Genomic DNA, 20,497 nt, shown 5'->3' on the forward strand with positions numbered 1-20,497 from the left:
GACTTTTGTTTGTTGGGAGTTGTTTGATTATTGCTTCAATTTCATTAGTTGTAATCTATTCAGATTCTCTGATTCTTCCTGATTCATTTTTGGAAGGTTGTATAAAAATTTGTTATGTCCTGATTTTTCAATTTGTTGGCATATAGTTGTTTGTGATATTTTCTTACAGTCCTTTGTATTTCTGTGGTGTTAATTGTTACTTCTCTTTCACTTCTGATTTTTTTAACTTTGAGTCCTCTCTCTCCTTGATGAGTCTTATTAAAGGTTTGCCCATCTTGTTTATCTTTTCAAAAACCCAGCTCTTTGTTTCATCAGTCTTTTGTATTTTTTTTTAAGACTTTCATTTATTTTAGCCCTGATCTTAGTTATTTTCTTCCTTCTAAACTCACTTTGGGCTTTGTTTGTTGTTCTTTTTCTAATTCCTTTAAGTGTAAGGTTAGGTTGTTTATTTGATATTTTTTCTTGTTTCTTGAGATAGGCCTGTAATGCTATGAATTTCCCTTTTAGGGCTGCTTTTGATGTGTCTCAGAGATTTGGGATTGTGTTCTCATTTTTATTTGTTTCAAGGTATCTTTTGATTTCTTCCTTGATCTCACTTTGAACCCATTTATTGTTTAGTATCATGTTTCTTAGCTTCCATGTTTTTGTGTATTTTTCAGGGTTTTTTTTTTCTTGTGGTTGATTTCTAGTTTCATACCATTCTGGTCAGAGAATATGCTTGATATGACTTCAGTCTTCTTAAATTTATTGAGACTTGTCTTGTATTTTAACATGTGATTGATCCTAGGAAACGTTCCATGTACACTTGAAAAGAATGTATATTCTGCTGCTTTGGGGTAAAATGCTTTAAAAATATCAATTAAATCCATATGATCTAGTGCAGGGGTCCTCAAACTTTTTAAACAGGGGGCCAGTTCACTGTCCCTCAGACCGTTGGAGGGCCGAACTATAGTTTAAAAAAAAAAACTATGAACAAATTCCTATGCACACTGCACATATCTTATTTTGAAGTAAAAAATCAAAACGGGAACAAATACAATATTTGTATTTGCATGTGGCCCGCGGGCCGTAGTTTGAGGACCCCTGATCTAGTGTGTCACCTAAGGCCACTGTTTCCTTGTTGATTTTTTGTCTGGAAAATCTATCCATTGATATAAATGGGGTGTTAACATACTCAATTATGACTATTACTGTCAATCTCTCTACTCATGTCCGTCAAGATTGCCTTTATATATTTAGGTGCTCCTATACTGGGTGTTCCCTTTATCATTATGTAGTGTCCTTCTTTGTCTCTTACATAGCGTTTGTTTTAAAGTCTGTTTTGTGAAATATAAGTATTGCTACTTCAGATTTTTTTCCATTTCCATTTGTATGAAGTATCCTTTTTCATCCCTGAAAAAGGAGTTTCTTTTAGTCAGAGAGGAACTTTTCTGCCATCTACTTGTACAATTTCTTCTGGGTGGCTATCAAAAATTTTGAGTTTATTGTAAAAATGTCTTAATTAATTAGCTATTTCAAGTATGAAAACTGATAAGAGTTAAGTTAGGTTAATGGAAGTTTACTTTTGGAAAGCTTTTTATTTGATAATTTAAAGTATATTATTTCATATTTTTATATAAAAATTTAAATGAAGTTTTTAAGCAAACCTCTTATAGCTAGCTGTACCAAGCTCCCTCCAGCTTATTAGAATGTGCTCTTCAAAAAAGGAAAAAAAAGAGAGAATTCATGGACATGCACAACAGAGTGGTGGTGTGGGAGGTGTATGTGTGCAAGAGGGCATAGATGGGATAAATGGTAATGGAAAATATAAAATTAAAAAAAGGATGTAGACTTCAAATATTACTATATTTTACATGCATTGATATGTAAAGGGTTAGAAATGTATTGCCTATTCCAGCTCATACTTTTAGACTCAGTTCCTTCAAATCTCCCTAGAATCTTTTCCTCTCAACTCTTCTACTTCCCCTACTTAAATGCTTCTATTCTTTTCTTATATATGAGCGTGAAAGTGTTTTATATGAGGATTTTTTTTTTAATTTATTGGGGTGATATTGGTCAACATGAACATAGGTTTCGGGTGTGGGTTTAAATGCTTTCTGGAACTTTGATTCTTTCTGAACTTTGGATTTTTTTTAGTATTTTCAAAGTCTGATTTTCAAAACATTTTTTAAAGTTTCCTAATAATATAAGAGTTTTTAAAGAGTCAAATTCTTATTTTGTCATCTAGTTCTTTGCTATCTCTCCACCAGAAAAAATGTGAGGTTTCAAGGGCTCAGCCTACCTCAGCAAATTTGTTCCAGATTTTAGTATATGACCTTGTCTATTTTTTATTTTTTTTTGATAATTTTTAGTTGAATTTTTTTGGGGTGACATTGGTTAATCAAATTATATAGTTTTCAGGGATACAGTTCTATAATATATCATATATATATTGTATTGTGTGTTCACCCCAAGTCAAGTTTCATTTCATCACCATTAATCCCCCCCTTTACACTCTTCTACCTCCCTCCACCTTTCTTTCCCTCTAGTAATTACCATACTGTTGTCTATTAGGTGTTTTGTGGGGTTTTTCCCCCTAATCCCTTGACCTTTCTTACATTCTCTATTTTTTAGATTATATTATACATACCACATTTTTCTTTTAGCCAGGAACCAAATTAATTCTTAGAGGCTAAGTAACTTTTAAGGTTAAGTGAACCAACACATTTCCCTTCACATTTTTTAAAAAAATGGTAAAAAAATACTGGCATCTCTGATAGTCATTAAATACTATAATTTAGTGATGTATATCCATTGTATTCAGACTTCACAGGATTTTGTTTTTAGTGTCCAGTTATCTCCTAAGTAGTTACCTCCAATGTGCCGTTTGTTTTTTATTATTTGTTATTGTAAAAATACAGGCAGAATTCACTGTGGTAAAACATTTAAAAAACTATACTTATTAAATTGTAATGCATTCAAATGGTATGAGATGATAGGCTATTAAAATCTCCTTCTCACCCCTGACCATCACCTACCCCAGTTTCCTTCCCTGGGGATAACTACAGTTGCTGATTTCTTTGTACTCTTTTACTGATATTCTGTGCCTATACAATAAGCTATATGTTTTTAATCTTGCCCTTTTACTTTTATATACAGATGTAGAATACTTGAAAGAAACATTGTTCTGTACCTTGCTTTGTTCAATTAGCAATACAATTTGGAGATTGTTTCTATCAGTACATAAGAGTTCTTCAGTCTCTTTTTAATAGCTATGTAATATTCCATAGTATAAATTTAGCATATTTTACTAGTTTCTCATTTGATGGTTTTTTAAATTATTTCCAGTCTTTTGCTGTAATAAGAAAGATTGTAGCAAAAAAAAAAAGCAACATATACATCTAACATGTATATGTACAATAACATGGCCTTGTTACATGTTACTTCATGTATGTATTAATATCTACAGGATGAGTTTCTAGACATGGAAGTGCTAGTAAAATGCTATGGGTATTTACAATTTTGAAAGTAGAGATGTTTAAATGAATTGAAGCTATGGAATTTTATGTATTATTTACCCACCATGGAACTTCAGTTTATAATAAATGGAAATCTAAGAATTAAATTAATAATTGCTAAAATGTAAGTGAAATCCTTATAAAATTCTTTTTATTTTGCAGGTATACAAAAATAGGATATGCTGGAAATACAGAACCACAGTTTATCATCCCTTCCTGTAAGTGTTTCTTTTAAGCCACAAATTAACAGATTTAAAGATCTTTTTCTTAATTAAAGTAAAAGAAATAATCATTTCTGATACACAGTACTATTTAATCCTTTAAGTACTATGGTTTGCAAAATTTAAGTGTGACCTCATTTCTGCACTTCTAATCATTTCAGCTCTCTGTTTAGCTCCATTTACCAAATCTTCCAAATATCTCTTTAGAGACAAGATGAAGGAATTAAACAAGCTTCTGCTTTAAGGATATTGCTATTAACAGTCTGTGCTTGTAAACTAACTGTTAAAAAGTGTATCCCCATCACACACTTATGAAGACTGTCCTTTGATTTTTGGATATGATTACTTTTTGCAGGGCCTTGTGCTTGTTGACACCCCTGACCTAAGCTCATGTTTTAAAATAAGGACTGAATCTCATCTTTAGAGATGTTGACTTCAGCTGTTTTCTAATATCTTATAACCACCCAGTGTTGTTATTCTGTCTTATTTTGTTTACTTTAATTGAACATCAACTTTCAGTAGTTTGTCTTTCAGTAGTTTTTTAAAAATACTCTCATACTTGGCTTAGTTAGAGCTTTTATTTGTTAGCATGGATTATGTATCTGGTCCTTGGCATACTTTAGTACTTTTGATTTTCAAATGATTCATCTTTTTCATGCTTTATAGTAACACCTGTGATTTACTTGTCCTAATGTTGAATTAAAACTAACTTATTAGATGACAGACCTTTTGAGCCTTTGCTTGGTGGTGCTAACTCCTAGACAGTTTAATTTTGGGAGTGTCAGTAGTTTTTCACAGTAGTACTTATGTGACTCTTTGAATATTTTTATGTATTCTTATTATGCAAATAAGAAAGAAATGGAAAAATAAACATGCAGAGAGTAATGAAAGCAGTTGACATTTCAGAATTAGTGAAGTTGAGAACTAGGTAGAAATTACTAGGCTTGGCAAAGATTGCACATCTTTAGTCTCAGTGGGGTACTAATTGGACATGGATAGCTCATTGGTATACTTTTCTAGGAATTGATTTTGTAAGAAATTAGCCTACTACCTAAGTCTAATTCTTTAATACCTAGAAAGAATTTTAGGTGACACTGATGATATAGCTTATTCATGCGAGAATAGTGGCCTTAGTTTGGTAGTACCATTCTGTTGTCCTTGTGTACACTGAAGGACAGGTTTGCTTTTCTTTCCTTTTCCTCACATTTATATACCAATTTATTGATTGTTGTTTTTGATGACAAATATTGGCTCTATTGCTGACTTGTATAGAAGTACTTTTGTGGACTAGTACTTGACTTTAGTTTTACAGGGATTGGCAAAAGTAGGTTTATAGTTGTATGTGAACACAGCTTATTCTTTTATTATTTATTTGTATTACAACTGTAAACCAATTTTTGCCCATCCTGTATTTGAATTTAGTGCTGTTAGACCATTGTATATGCTTGTATTAGTTTCCTAAGGCTGCTGTAACAAAGTACCAAAAACTGGGTGTCTTAAAACAACAGAGACTTCAGTTCTGGAGGCCAGAAGTCCAAAACCAAGTTGCCAACAGGGCCATGATCTTATTGACAGCTCTAGGGGAGAAACCTTGCCTCTTCTAACTACTGGTGTTTGCTGATAATCCTGGACATTCCTTGGCTTGTATATACAATCACTTGGCTGTCTCCTCCCTTTGTATCTCCATGCTGTCTTTTTTCTGTGTCCAGATTTCCTCTTTTTATAAGGACACTAGTCATTGGAGTAGGGCCCACCCTAATAACCTTACTTTAACTAGCAAGACCCTACTTCCAGATAAGGTCACATTCTGAGGTTAGGGCTTCAACATATCTCTTTTTTTGCAGGACACAATTCAGCCTATTTCTGGTTTTGCAATCTCTTAATTTGTAATATTTTATAAGGCATTATGTTGTGATTAAACAATTATTTAAGGAGATTACTGATATGTCACTTTCATCTTTACAGAATTTGGTTTTGCTTATGTTCTCAAGTGGCTATATGTAGAGTTTTTTGGGGACCTTTAAAATCTTGATCTTTTGAACCTTAGGTTCTCATCACCATTGTACCCATTCTCTATTTCATCTCTGTGTCAAAATATTTTAGTTTTCATTGTCTTTATTTTTCCAGTGTACATTCAGTGTTATTTTGTGTTAGTTTCAGCTGTATAGTATAGTGGTTAGACAATCATATACTTTACAAAGTGTTCCCCGATATTTCCAGTTACCCACCTGGTAGTTTTCATTGTCTTATTATGAGAAGGTGCAGCATGTTAAAAATTTATTTGCCTTCTGAAAGGAGGTGTTTGATTGTGGAGTTTTTTTCACCCAACTAGTATTTTAATACTGCAGGTACAGAGTTTATAATCAGCAGATATAGTCATGCTACTGATGAGCATAAATATTTGATCTGGAAAGGCTGTAGATATGGTTCAAAGTTATTTTTATATATCTTTGTTTTCCAGGAAATTTATAGCAAATTATCTAGATGTCTATTTACATTATAAATGAACTAGAGGCCTGGTGCACAGATTCGTGCTCTGGTGGGGTCCCTTGGCCTGGCCTTTGCCCTCTTGTAATTTGGGACCCCTTGGAGGATGTTAGAGGCCCAGTGCACGGACTTGGCCTGATCCCCGCAGGCCAGGCCGAGGAACCCCACTGATGCGCGAATCCATGCTCTGGACCTCTAGTATGCATTACAAGATCTTTGGTTAATCTCATCCCGCCCCCCCCCCCCCCCCCCCCCGCTTCCCTCTGAGATTCATCAGTCTGTTCCATGTTTCCATGCCTTTGCATTGAGTGTCTGTCCCCTAGTGGTCAGTGTGCGTCATAGCTACTGGTCTAATGGTCGAACCGTCGTTTAGGTATATATATATATATATATATATATATATATATACACATACATACATATATACACACATATATATACATATGTATTACTAGAGAAGGTTTCTAACATTTAGGAGTAGAATGTGGATTTAGAATTTCTTTCCTTCAGTATTTTTTGCCCACTTCATTAAGTATATAACTGTTATTAAATGAAAGTATAACAGTTGAATGCCAGATTAACTTAAGTGTATGCATTTTTTATTATTTACATTATAGATATTACATATAGGTATTATGTATAGGTAATTATAATAAAAATGAAGGACTGCTTAACTTGGAGGATTTATAAACATAACTTAATTAAGAAATATGTAATAAGTTTTATGTATAGAACTGTATCCTGAATTTCTGAAGTTTTTTAAGGGGATTATAATAGGTTTTACCAAAATGATTTGAAAAAAACTTTTTCTTGTACGATTAGTTTAACAGAACCTTATGTCAGTGTTATAGTGAAATTACTAATCTATTATAGTACAAATAGAATAGAAATATGAATGCTTTTATTTATTTATTTTAACAATATATTTTTATTGATTTCAGAAAGGAAGGGGGAGAGAGAGAGAGAATCATCAATGATGAGAGAGAATCTTTGATCAGCTGCCTCCTGCATGCCCCCCATTGGGGATCGAGCCCGCAACCTGGGTATGTGCCTTGACCCATGACCTCCTGGTTCATAGGTCCACACTCAACCACTGATCCATGTTGTCCGGGCGTAAAGAAAGCTTTAAAAAAAAATTCCCCTTGTAATTTTTGTGTTGTCATTTGTTAGTGTTTTTAAATTTTTTCTTTTTGATGTTGATTTGGCATATGTTGATTTGGTGGGATTATAAAGTCAAAGTAGATCTTAACATAGTATTAAAAAATATAATTGAAACATTTCCAGAGCCATACTTCTTTTTTTGGCTTTTAACATTTTGAAATCTTGTCTTTGGATTGAGATTTCATTGTGTTAAATGAGTTTGGTCATTTTTTTTTTCTTTTACCTACGTGCTTTAGTTTGGCAATTTAAATATGCTAGATCATGTTTTGTTTAATAGCACTTTATAATGGAAGAAGTATTTTATAAATTTGTTTCATCTGAAAATAGTTAAATTTTTGACATGTATAAATAACTTTTATTTTAAAGGTATTGCTATTAAGGAGTCAGCAAAAGTGGGTGATCAAGCTCAAAGGAGGGTGTTGAAAGGTGTTGATGACTTAGACTTCTTCATTGGTGATGAAGCAATAGAAAAACCTACATATGCAACAAAGGTATATTTTATGATTTGTAAATTATAACATTTTTTTTTAAAAATTTAGTTTATGATTGTGCCATTTAGAATTTCACTCTGTTATAGGCCTAGTAGCTTCAACCTCTTCACAATAGAAATTTCTCGTTCCCTGTGGCCCCTCCCAACTTAACGTTAACTTTATTTTTTTTTCCAAGTGGAAAATTTCAGCCTGCCCAAGTGAGCAGTATTTACTTTTCCATACCTACTAGATCTTAGAATCATCAATGTAATTGCCTTTCTCATTGCCACATTTAGAGACATTTCCCATAAGTATTCAAACCTATACCATTTCTCTCCTTTTTGAAGCTTATGGAAGTGCTGCTCTCTTTTCCCTTTCTTATCCTGCCATTCTTCCCCTTCTTCCTTTTTATTGAGGTATAATTTGTATGTAGTAAAATAGGTAAGTCTTAATTATATAGTTAAAAAAATTTTATGACTCCAATCGTAAAACTTCAGGATATAGAGTAAATTTAGTAACCTAGAAGCTTTTCTTGTGTCTACTCCCATAGTCATCACCCCTACCTATACCAAAGGTAAACACTATTCTGACATTTATTATCATATTTTTGAACATTGACTTTACCTCATTTGCAGATTTCCTCCTTTGTATCTCATTTCTTCTATACTCATAATTTATTAATGAACACTACCATATGTAAAAAATTTGGCTAAGTGCTGAGAATACAGTGATGAATAACAAAATGACTTTCCTGATAAGGCAGTTATAATGTGGTGGAAAGGAATACACTGAAGAAATAATTACAGGTGTTAAGGGTGTTACAAAAAGGAAAGTATAGAATAACTCTGGGAATGTATATCAGGAATAGCTAACCTATTTTGTGGATTCAGAAAAATCTTTAGGGAGTAAATCTTTAAGCTGAGGCTTGAATAATAAATAGGTATTGGATGAATTGTGTAGGCAAGGTTATATATACTAGGCAGAGATTCCAATATTCAGGAAGGCTTTAAAGTATGAGGAAGCCTGAAACTGAACAACCAGTGTGCCTAAAGCATAGAGGAGGTGGAAAGAAGTGAGGAGGCTGAACAAGTAGGCCAGGATAAGATTGTTGAAAGTGTTGCTAGGCCATGTTAAAGAATTTAACTCTGTCCTTTGGGTAACATTAATGGTTTAAGTAGTGATTAAAAGCACAAATATTTAAGTATATTGGCTTGGCTGGAATTCTGGCTGTGCAACTTACTTTTTTTTTTTCTCTTCAGAGAGGACGGGAGAGGCATAGAGAGATAGAAATATCAGTGATGAGAATCATGGATTGGCTGCCTCCTGCATGCCCCCTACTGGGGATCGAGCCTGCAACTCGGGCATGTGCCCTTGACTGGAATCAAACCTGGGATCCTTTAGCCTACAGGCTGACGCTCTATCCACTGAACCAAACCAGCTAGAGCTGGCTGTGCAACTTTCTAGCTTTGTGATATTCAGTAACTTAACCTTTCTGAGTTTTTGTTTCTTTATCTGTTAAATGGAGATAGTATAGGATTGTTGGGAGATTTAATGAGAGGATGCATATAAAACAATTGTTATGGTGCTTTGTACATCATGAATACTCATATATATTGGCTGTTTTTATTTATTTTAAATATATATTTTATTGATATTTTTACAGAGAGGAAGGGAGAGGGATAGAGAATTAGAAACATCGATGGATGAGAGAGAAACATTGATTAGCTGCCTTGCACACCCCTACTGGGGATGTGCCCGCAAGCAAGGTACATGCCCTTGACCGGAATCGAACCTGGGACCCTTCATTCTGCAGACTGACGCTCTATCCACTGAGCCAAACCAGTTAGGGCATTGGCTGTTTTTATTATTTGGAAACACAGCATCATTCTAGGAAGACCAGACTATTGTAATAACTAAGGCAAGGAATATTAGTGACTTGTACTACACTTAAGGCAGTAGGCATAGAGAGAAACAGAAATTGTGTGTGCACACAAACATTTAACTTTCATCATAGGGACTTTCAGTCAGGATGGCAAACATAGGTAAATCTAGTACTTGCTTCCTTCCACAACCCAATCAAAATTACAGCTAAACCATAGGACAACCACTATTTAGAATCACCTGAAATATGGCCGAATGGAAGTCTTACAAGTAGGGAGTTAAAGAAGAAGCCACATTTGAGACTGGTAAGAGGGGTAGAGATGCTGAATGTGCTGGTCCCATACTCACATGTGGCTGATATAAATCAGAAGGGACATCTTGGCTGCAGAGATTCCCCCTTTAGTAGTGAGGGGTCCCAGCCCCACATCAGGCCCCCTGGCCCAGGGTTCCAATGTCAAAAAGAGAAGTCCCATAACTTTTGGCTGTAAAAACCAGTGGGATTGAGGCTGAGGGAGATGGTAGACTGCTGGAGTCCCAGGCAGTTTCTTTAACACATTAAGCACCATGTCAGTCACTGTTGACTGACACTATACTTTCTGTCCAGACCGGTCAGTCACTGGTGCCGCCAGCATGTCAGTGAAATTGGATATCGCGGGCTAAACGGAAAGGAAGGCAAAGCAGGCTTGGCGTTTTAACATGTTAAAGAGCTCACACACGGACTTATTCGGACTCCCTCCCTCTGAGCTCTATCACTGGGCAACAGCGTGAAACAGGCATTAGAGACACGGGAAGGAACTGAAAAGTCTAGCATCAGGGCAAGAGCTGGGGAGGCAGCTTTCTTCCAGACAGAAGTGCTTGCAGAGGCCATTGCTGCTTTGATGAGCTCTCTACCTCCACAGAGCCAGCATGTCTGAGTCTCCATCAGCTTGGCTAACACTGTCCACCCTCCCCACCTTGTGATCCCTTGAGGCCCCACCTCACCCAATTTCAGGAGTACCCATGATGTTTACAGTAGCTTTTCTGTATGAATGACCTGTCTTGGCTCATGTTTTAGATTTTCCTAAAAATATCTCAAACAAGCAGTAACTGGACTCTGCATACCCCATTTCACTAAGTGGCCCCAGGCCTGGCAGTAGCAGCAGCTAGCCTTGATTTGTAGCTTGGCCTCTCCTGGGCCAACACAAGTAGCAGACATTTGCAGATTGCTTTGTAACTTATGACAGATGGCTCTGAGAAGTAACAGGCAATGGCTGTTCTTGGCCTGCACCTCCCTGGAGGCCTGAGAGCCCGTGCACCCAGAGGACACCTTCTGACCACATTGAAGCATCACCACACAAACAACTCCACAAGTGACACACTAAAGGGACAAATTCAGTGGGCACCAGAGCCCTGCTGAAGTAAGTCCTCCTCTGTGGGGTGGGCCCCTGCGCAGCTGATCCTCCATGGTGGTCAGAGGTCAGTGGTCTGTGGTCACAGCCAGTCCTTGCAGCTGATGGGCCTGGGGATAAATTATTCCTTATTGATGTTCCAATAGCAATCAAAGTACACAGTCCACACAGAGGGCACACCCCGATTGCCCATTTTGGGTTATCAGAGAGGCTATGTCACTAGGCCCTACGGAACACCTACTATATTAGGCTACTCTACTATCCTGGTAGATGTAGCAGCTCTACATAATGCGTAGAAACAAATAGAGGAAGGGTGCCAAGATGAGGAGACAAAGAAACATGTCCCAAATGAAAGAACAGAACTTAACTCCAGAAAGAGAACTAAATGTATTATAGATAAGCAATCTACTAGATCAGTGGTTCTCAACCTTCCTAATGCCCTGACCCTTTAATACAGTTCCTCATGTTGTGGTGACCCCCAACCATAAAATTATTTTCATTGCTACTTCATAACTGTAATTTTGCTACTGTTATGAATCATAATGTAAATATCTGATATGCAGGATGTATTTTCATTGTCACAAATTGAACATAATTAAAGCATGATGATTAATCACAAAAACAATATGTAATTATATATGTTTTCCGATGGTCTTAGGCGACTCCTGTGAAAGGGTCGTTCGACCCCCAAAGGGGTCGCGACCCACAGGTTGAGAACCGCTGTACTAGATGAAGAGTTCCAAACACTGCTTATAAGGATGCTCAGTGAACTTAGTGAGAACCTTACAGCATGAAAAAGTATCATTCAGATGTGAAGGATACATTAACTGAAATGAAGAATAATTTATAGGGATTCAACAGTAGAGTAGAGGATGCCAAGATAAAATCAGTGATATGGAATATGAGGAAGCAAAAAAACACCAACTAGAAGAGCAAAAAGAAAGAAGAATGAAAAAATATGAAGATAGTGTAAGGGGCCTCTAGGACAACTTCAAGCATACCAACATTCACATCATAGGGATGCCGGAAGGAGACGAAAAGGAGCAAGATTTTAAAAACCTATTTGAGAAAATAATGACAAAAAACTTACCTTACCTGGGGAAAGAAATAGACATACAAGTCCAGGAAGCACAGAGAGTCTCAAACAAGGTGACCTCAAAGAGGCCCACACCAAAACACATCATTAAAATGCCAAAGGTTAAAGACAAAGAGAGAATCTTAAAAGCAGCAAGAAAAAAAGCAGTTACCTACAGGAGAGCTCCCATAAGACTGTCAGCTGATTTCACAACAACAACTTTGCAGGCCAGAAGGGGCTGGCAAGAAATATTCAAAGTGAAGAGCAAGGACCTACAAACCAAGATTACTCTACCCAGCAACGCTATCATTTAGGATGGAAGGACATAAAGAGCTTCCTAGACAAGAAAATGCTAAAGGAATTCATCATCACCAAACCAATAATACAAGAAATGTTAAAGGGGTTTCTTTCTAAGGAAAAAAAAAAAGAAGATAAAAATATGAACAATAAAATGGCAATAAGTACATATCTATCAATAATTGAGAAAACAAGCAGAACAGAAATAGCCTCACAGATACAGAGAACATTTTGATTGTTGCCAGAAGGGAGGGGGGTTGGGAGAATGGGTGAAAAAGGTGAAAGGATTAAGAAGTATAAATTGGTTGTTACAGAATAGTCATGGGGATGTAAAGTGCAGCATAGGGAATATAGTCAGTAATCTATAATAATAAAAGTGTAATATGCTAATTAGACCAGACGTCCACCGGATGACCTTCCAGATGAATCTGGGGCTGCAAGGGAAGCTCTGTTCCCAGGTGCCTGCTGGTGGACGGAGGGAAGCCCAGGTCCCAGGTGCCAGAGGAAAACGGGTGCCAGCAGCCTGAGGAAGGAAGGCCTACTCTTAAACAAATTTCGTGCGTCGGGCCTCTGGTATTCTAATAACTACGTGTGGTATCATATGAGTGTGAGATTTATCCAGATGATCTTAGTAAGTTATGGAATATCTAGTTGCTGGGGTGCACATATGAAACTAATATAATAATGTATGTCAAATGTAATTGAAACAAAAATGATTTGAAAATGGGGAAAAATAAACCTTTGTCATGGGAAACTTTATATATAAAAATAGAGGAAAGAATATGAATCTCCAGGTATCCATTTCAGAGCTATGGAAGTTATCAACCTTGGACCACCCTTGTTTTATCAAATCTCCCTCTTGCCCCCAGATTATTTCAAAGTAAATTCCAAATATTGTTTTACCTATAAATACTTATCTTTTAAAGATAAAGACTTTAAAAATATATCTTAAGTATATTACCCCTGAATACAGTGCAGTTTCTTAATATCTAAAATCTTGTCAGTGTTCAGATTTCTCCGATTATTAATCTGTTTGAATCAAGATTCAGACATTGTGTACTCATTGGATTTGGTTGATAACTCTATTCAGTCTTTTTATAGGTTCTTCTCTAAGTATGTTTCTTCTTGCCTTTTAAAATTTCAATCTTCACTTGATATACTTGTTGATTTTTTAAAGCGGAGGAAGGAAGGAGGTATAGAAAGAGGAAAGGGGTGGGGAAAGATCAGTGCAAGAGAGAACATCGATTGGTTGCCTTCCATACTTGCCTTCACCAGGTATTGATCCCGAAATCTAGGCAAGTGCTTTTTTTTTTTTTAATATATTTTATTGATTTTTTACAGAGAGGAAGGGAGAGGGATAGAGAGTTAGAGACATTGATGAGAGAGAAACATCGATCAGCTGCCTCCTGCACACCCCCCACTGGGGATGTGCCTGCAACCAAGGTACATGCCCTTGACCGGAATCGAACCCGGGACCTTTCATTCCGCAGGCCGACGCTCTATCCACTGAGCCAAATCAGTTACAGCTAGGCAAGTGCTTTGACCAGGAATTGAACCCACAAACTTTCGGTATATGGGACGATGCTCCAACCAACTGAGCCACACTGGCCAAGGCTATCTCTTTTGGCCTTTATTTATATAAATTTTTGATTGTCTTGTTAAATGACCCATATTCTGGATTTTGATGATTGCATCCTTGTGTCATTTAATGTGATCCTCTGCTTTCTATATTTATTTTGGGGGGGGAGGGGCTGTTGTAAAATGGTAGTTAAATCTAGAAGTTTGGTTAGATTTTTGTAAAAATAGTGTGGGTTTTTTTTGCCAAGAATAAAAAAATGGATATTTAAGGAGTAACAGGGAATGGTTAACAAGATATTGGTGGCATTATTTTTGTACATAGTAATTGCGGATAATTCTCAGTTCTTGGAAAGTTTCCTTGCTTCTCCTTATTTCTTAAGATTGAGAACATTTAAGGAGAAACACTTTTGGCTGGGTTGTGATGTAGGGAGGAGAAGATCAGTTTTTAACAAGTAGTGTTTTAGGTATCTGGGAGACATCTGATACATTGTTAGACAAATACTTGGCTTTTGGAACTCAGAAAAAAGACATAAATATTTGGAAGGTATCAGTTACCTTTGGAAGGGCTGAAATTACCTAGGGGAGTGTGTATCAGGGAAGAGCCTAGGACACAGCCTGATTAGTGCTCTATTTAGGTTTGGATAGGAGAGGAAATCGTTGCAAAGGAGACTGAGAAAGCATGGTTAGAGGACGGGGAAATAGGAAAGTGATAGACAGCATGGAATGTTTCTAAGATATCAAGTCACCTGGAGCCCATATATTAATTACTGTTTTTTTTAGCTACAAGGATGTCATTTGTCACCTTAATAAAAACCATTTTAGGAGTAATAAAAACCATTTTAGTGGCTGGATTACAGTAGGATGGATTGTGAATGGTAGGCCAGAACAAAAAGTCAATATTCATTCAGGTTTGGCTGTGATTGGGGCGGGGGGGGGGGGGGGGGTGGAGAGAGAGAGAGAGAGATATCAAGAGATCAAGAGACATGTGAGTTTAAGGTAGAAGAGATGCTTAAATGCTATTGTGAAAGTGCCATTAGAAAATGAGATTAAAATAACATAATTAAGTCAGAAGGATGAGGTCCAGAGCACAGATGATCTAATTTATATGTGGAAGATTCTCTTATATTACTAAAAAGTGAAAAAGAAAAGAATGTATGGAGTCAGTTTTATAGATTTGATGAAGGGATTCCTGACTGTTGGTGTCTGCCGTTTCTGTGAAATACGTGGCGATGTCATCTCTGCTTTCCAGGAAATAGTGGGAAGTGAAATCTGAATAATGGGGACATTTAAAATCACCATTGTGGAGAGTAAAGATGAATAGAGTAGAGAAACAAATGCTTGCCTGGCAAAGTTAGGTCTATTTGAGAATAGCAATTATGAATGCTTAGTTTTATCAACCCAGTTACACATGTTTCTTCAGTACAGCCAGCATTCTGTGTATGGGCAAGTTTAGGGTAGGATCATGCTGAGTTGGGCTTTGGTAGATGGAATGACAAAAGGAAATATGAATAATCAAAGTGATGTGGTGTAAAATCTAAGAGAGAGAGACTGTGTGTGTGTGTTGGGGCAGGGCGGAGTGGTGATAGCTAGGGAATAATTATAATAGCTAGTGGCCTGCTAGTCTAATTGTGTATGTCTGTGGGTTGGGGAGGGAAGGAGGATAGCTAGGGAATAATTATAATAGCCAGTAGCCTGCTAGTCTAATTGTAATAGAGGTATAGCAAGTTGTTGGAGGATGAACAGTTATGATCAGAGTGGGGCGTTCTTGCATTTCTGGTACTTAGAGATGCTGAGGATACTAAGATTTAAACTAGCCAAATGGGGAAAAGAAATCTTTGAAGGTGTTGAAGTCAGTGAGCTGAGAGACCATAGTTCCTCAGATTCTTTTCCCTTAAACACGTTTTCATGTCTCCCAAATGCTGCAAGCAAACCTAAATAACAAAAACTTTCTCATTCTTTATTTGTACCTTCTTTCCTCAGCCTTTTAGCTATTATTTTCCTTTTGAAAGCAAATTTCTTATTTAGTCTCTAATCCAATCTAATAAAAGAGAAACATGGTAATTAGCGTATGACTGCTACCCTTCCCATTGGCTAATCAGGGCAATGTGCAAATTAACTGCCAGCCAAGATGGCGGCTGTCAGCCAGGCAGCTTGAAACTAATACAGCCGTAGGCAAACTACTGCCCGTGGGCCAGATCCGGCCCGTTTGAAATGAATAAAACTAAAAAAAAAAAAAAAAAAGACCGTACCCTTTTATGTAATGATGTTTACTTTGAATTTATATTAGTTCACACAAACACTCCATCCATGCTTTTGTTCCGGCCGTCCGGTCCAGTTTAAGAACCCATTGTGGCCCTCGAGTCAAAAAGTTTGCCCACCCCTGAACTAACATGAGGCTTGCTTGCTCCAACGTTCCCTGCCTGCCTTGCCAGCCTCTGAGCTTGCAGTGTAAGAAGCTAAACAAAACCCCAGAAACCTGCTTTCAGCGAGCCCGGGATCTCAGAGCTGGAGTTGATACAGTGTTTCGATTATAGAACCCAAACAAACCAGATACCTGCTTTCAGCAGCAGAGCTGGAGCCAGAGCTAAAGCTGGCCCAGAATTAAAAAAGAAAAAAAGGAGCAGTTGGGAGCTTCAGTCGGCCTGAAAACAGCCCTCAGCCCCTCACCCAGACTGGCCAGGCACCCCAGTGGGGACCCCCACCCTGAAGGGTGTGTGACCAGCTGCAAACAGCCATCATCCCTTCACCCAGGCTGGCCAGGCACCCCAGTGGGGAACCCCGCCCTGATCCAGGACACCCTTCAGGGCAAACCAGCCAGCCCCACACATGCACCAGGCCTCTATCCTATATAGTAAAAGGGTAATATGCCTACCGGCACCGGGATCAGCGTGACAGGGGGCAACACCCAAACCCCCTTATCGACCTGCGTCTCTGTGTGTGACAGGGGGCGGGGCCACAACCTCCCTATCTGCCCTGCTCTGTTTGTGGCAGGGGAAGGCGCCCCAGCACCCTGATCAGCCCTGCTCTGTGCCTGATAGGGGGAGCTCCCCAACCCCCTGATCGCCCTGTGGCTGTGTGTGACAGGGTGCAGCGCCTCAACCCCCTGATGGGCCCTGCTCTGTGTGTGACAGGGTGCGGCGCCCCAGCCTCCCCCCCACCCCCACGGGCCCTGCTCTGTGTGTGACGGGGTAGAGCCATAACCTCCCCATCGGCCCTGCCCTGAGTGTGAGAGTGGCGGTGCCCCAACCACCTGATCGGCTCTGCTCTGTGGGTGATAGAGGGCGATGCCCCAACCCCCTGATCCACCCTGCCCTGAGTGTGATGGGGCGGTGCCCCAACCCCCCAATCGGCCCTACCCTGAGCGTGGCTGAGGGTGGCATCGCAACCTTCCAATCCGCCCTGCTCTGTGCATGACAGGGGGCGGCGCCCCAACTCCCCAATCGGCCCTGCTCTGAGCCCGACCAGGGGCTGCACCTAGGGATTAGGCCTGCTCTCTGCCACCCGGGAGCAGGCCTAAGCCAGCAGGTCGTTATCTCCCGAGGGGTCCCAGACTGCGAGAGGGCACTGCGAGAGGGGTCCCAGACTGCGAGAGGGACTCCCCTTCTCCCCTGAGTGCACAAATTTTTGTGCACTGGGCCTCTAGTTATTTGATAAACTATTAAATTGATTGTGTGTAACAGTCTTCATCCTTCTTGATTTGTCTTTTCTGTTTCTAACATAGACTATTCTTTATTTGTTACTGTTTTATTTTCCCTATTGTTGCTGGTTCTTTCTCTGTTGCCCACTACTCAAATGTTTTTATTTCCCAGGTACTGTCCTTGATTCTCTGTTATTTCTTTATTAAATACTTCGTGGAGGTGATCTCATCCACTCCTCTGTCTGTAACTACAACCTAAAATCCCTACTTCCAATTCCTTGGCCACATTTCCAACTACCTATTGCCTGGCTCTCAAATGTAATCTACCAAAACAAAACTTATTATATACTAGAGGCCCGGTGCACAAAAATTTGTGCCCCCCCCCTAGGGGGGGGGGACAGTCCCTCAGCCTGGCCTGTGCCCTCTTATAGTCTGGGACCCCTCTGGGGATGACCATCTGCTGGCTGAGGCCTGATCCCCAGGGGATTGGGCCTAAACTGGCAATCAGACATTCCTCTGGCAGCCCGGCAGCCCTCGGGGGATGTCCACTTGCCAGCGGGGAGCAGGCCTAAACTGCAGTCGGACATCCTCAGCACTGCTGAGGAGGCAAGAGAGGCTCCCGCCACCACCGCTGTACTGGCAGCCATCAGCCTGGCTTGTGGCTGAGCAGAGCTCCTCCATGTGGGAGCTCACTGACCACCCGAGGGCAGTTCCTGCGTTGAGTGTCTTCCCCCTGGTGGTCAGTGTGTGTCATAGTGACCAGTCATTCCCAGTCTTTCTGCTGTTAGGGTCAGTTTGCATATTATCCTTTTACTATATAGGATAGAGGCCTGGTGAACGGGTGGGGACCGGCAGGTTTGCCCTGAAGGTTGTCCTGGATCAGGGTGGGGGTCCCACTTGGGTGCCTGGCCAGCCTGGGTGAGGGGCTAAGGGCTGTTTTCAGGCTGCCCGCACCCCCTTCAGGGTCGGGGTCCCCACTGGAGTGCCTGGCCAGCCTGGGTGAGGGGCTGATGGCTGTTTTCAGGCAGGCCAAGCCTGCAACTGAAGCTCCCAGTCTCTCCTTTTTTCTTTTTATTCTGGGACTTATTTACCTTCTGTAATTGAAACTTTGTTGCAGTTCCAGCTCCAAGGTTGGCTGGCTGAAAGCAGGTATCTGGGGTTTGTTTAGCTTCTATAATTGCAACATTGTTGCATCTGGAGCTCAGACCTGGGCCGCAGCAGGCGGGGAACCTGGCTTCCTCCATCGCCAGGGCAACCAAGCCTCATGTTCGCTTCAGCTGCGTGGATGCTGGCCGCCATATTGGTTATCAGTTAATTTGCATATCACCCTGATTAGCCAATGGGAAGCGTAGCAGAGGTATGGTTAATTACCATGTTTGTGTATTATTAGATAGGATACTCTACCCTTGCTTAGTTCAAGAAAAAATAAAACACAACTTTTGTGTCTGGATTAATAGTTCTTTCCAGTCTGACTTCAAAGCTAAAAATATTGATATCTTTGTGTTTCTTCTAATTCTTATTGATAGAAATCTTAAATCTGGCCTAATATCATTGACTAGAGGCCTCATGCATGAAAATTCATGCACTGGAGGTGGGGTCCCTCAGCCCGGCCTGCCCCCCTCTGGGGCGGCAGGCGACCTGGAGATCAGGGGAAGCCAACGCCCCATCGCACCTCTGCTGCTGCCATTGCCGGCAGCACAAGCTTCGGCTGGCCCTCGTTACCTGAGCCTCTGGCGGCCCTGGGTGGCTGGGCAGCCGCCATCTGAGGCTTGCCTGCGCCTCGGGCCAGCCCTGGGTGACTTAGGGGACTGGGGGACTCTGGAGGCAGGCGCCCCAGTGGGGCTGAGGGGACTGGGTGCCATCATCTTTGAGGGCATGGCAGTCAATTAGCATATTCGCTCCTTATTGGCTGTGGGCGCCGCCATCTTTGAGGGCAGGGCAGTCAATAAGAATATTCCCTCCTTATTGGCCGTGGGCGCTGCCATCTTTGAGGGTAGGGCAGTCAATTAGCATATTCCCTCCTTATTGGCTGTGGGCGTTGCCATCTTTGCAATGGGGTGAGGGTCAATTAGCATATTCCCTCCTTATTAGATAGGATACCATAGTTGGGGCTTTTATTTTCCCTTGCTTAGTTGTCTTAAAATTCTTTTCAGCTTTCTCAGTGCTGCTATAATAATCTTCCTAAAAATCAAAGCTGTTCTTGTCACTCCCCTGATTAAAATTTTCTGCCAATGCCCTATTTCTTAGAGAATAAAATCTAAATACAAGGAAAATACAGTTTTTGAGAATCTGGTCCCTTTATCTAGAACTGATCTGTCTCTCTACACCCCTAACCCCAACCTTTTGTCACACATATTTCTCATTGTTAAATGCAGTGTTTGTCTTTTTACATATTTTTTTCTTTCTATTCTATATCTACATGTTCTTCCCTCTTCTTCCTCCAAGAAAATAAAATCAATAAGGTTGCTCCTTTAAGACCCAGCTTAGATATGACCTTATCAGTCATATAGGAGTATTTCTATTTTTCCTCAGGAGCCTAGCTCCTCATCTAGTCCTAGGTACTTTATTTCTTTAAAAATTTACAATAGATTTGTATCTATCTCTTTCATTAGCTTGAGGGGGGCAGGTGGTTCATGTCCTTAGCATTTGTGCCCATGGTTCACAGTTGCTACACAATAAAATAACACTTAGACTATTTAAATATGTAAACTTCAGTAATGTTATAAAATGAATGATGTAGTACATATTTTTCCTTACTTAAAGCAAGGAAATTCATAATATAATGCCTTAAAAAGTATGGAGAAG

The 20,497-nt window shown here is 39.6% G+C and overlaps 1 protein-coding gene across 3 annotated transcripts in view; it reads left to right on the plus strand.

The window, feature by feature from the left end:
* Nucleotides 1-20,497, plus strand: part of ACTR3 (actin related protein 3) — a 66,441-nt gene that overhangs the window by 21,474 nt on the left and 24,470 nt on the right. For 2 of the 3 annotated variants that reach the window (XM_081095337.1, XM_081095336.1), the window contains 2 exons: nt 3,660-3,715; nt 7,733-7,857. The exons of the other annotated variant lie outside the window; for it this stretch is intronic. In XM_081095337.1, the coding sequence (XP_080951463.1) occupies nt 3,660-3,715; nt 7,733-7,857 (181 nt within the window). The remainder of the gene's footprint in view (nt 1-3,659; nt 3,716-7,732; nt 7,858-20,497) is intronic. 3 annotated transcript variants of the gene reach the window in all.

The sequence above is a fragment of the Myotis nattereri genome, assembly GCF_964212035.1.
Source record: "Myotis nattereri genome assembly, chromosome: 7".
In the NCBI taxonomy this organism is placed as follows: Eukaryota; Metazoa; Chordata; class Mammalia; order Chiroptera; family Vespertilionidae; genus Myotis; species Myotis nattereri.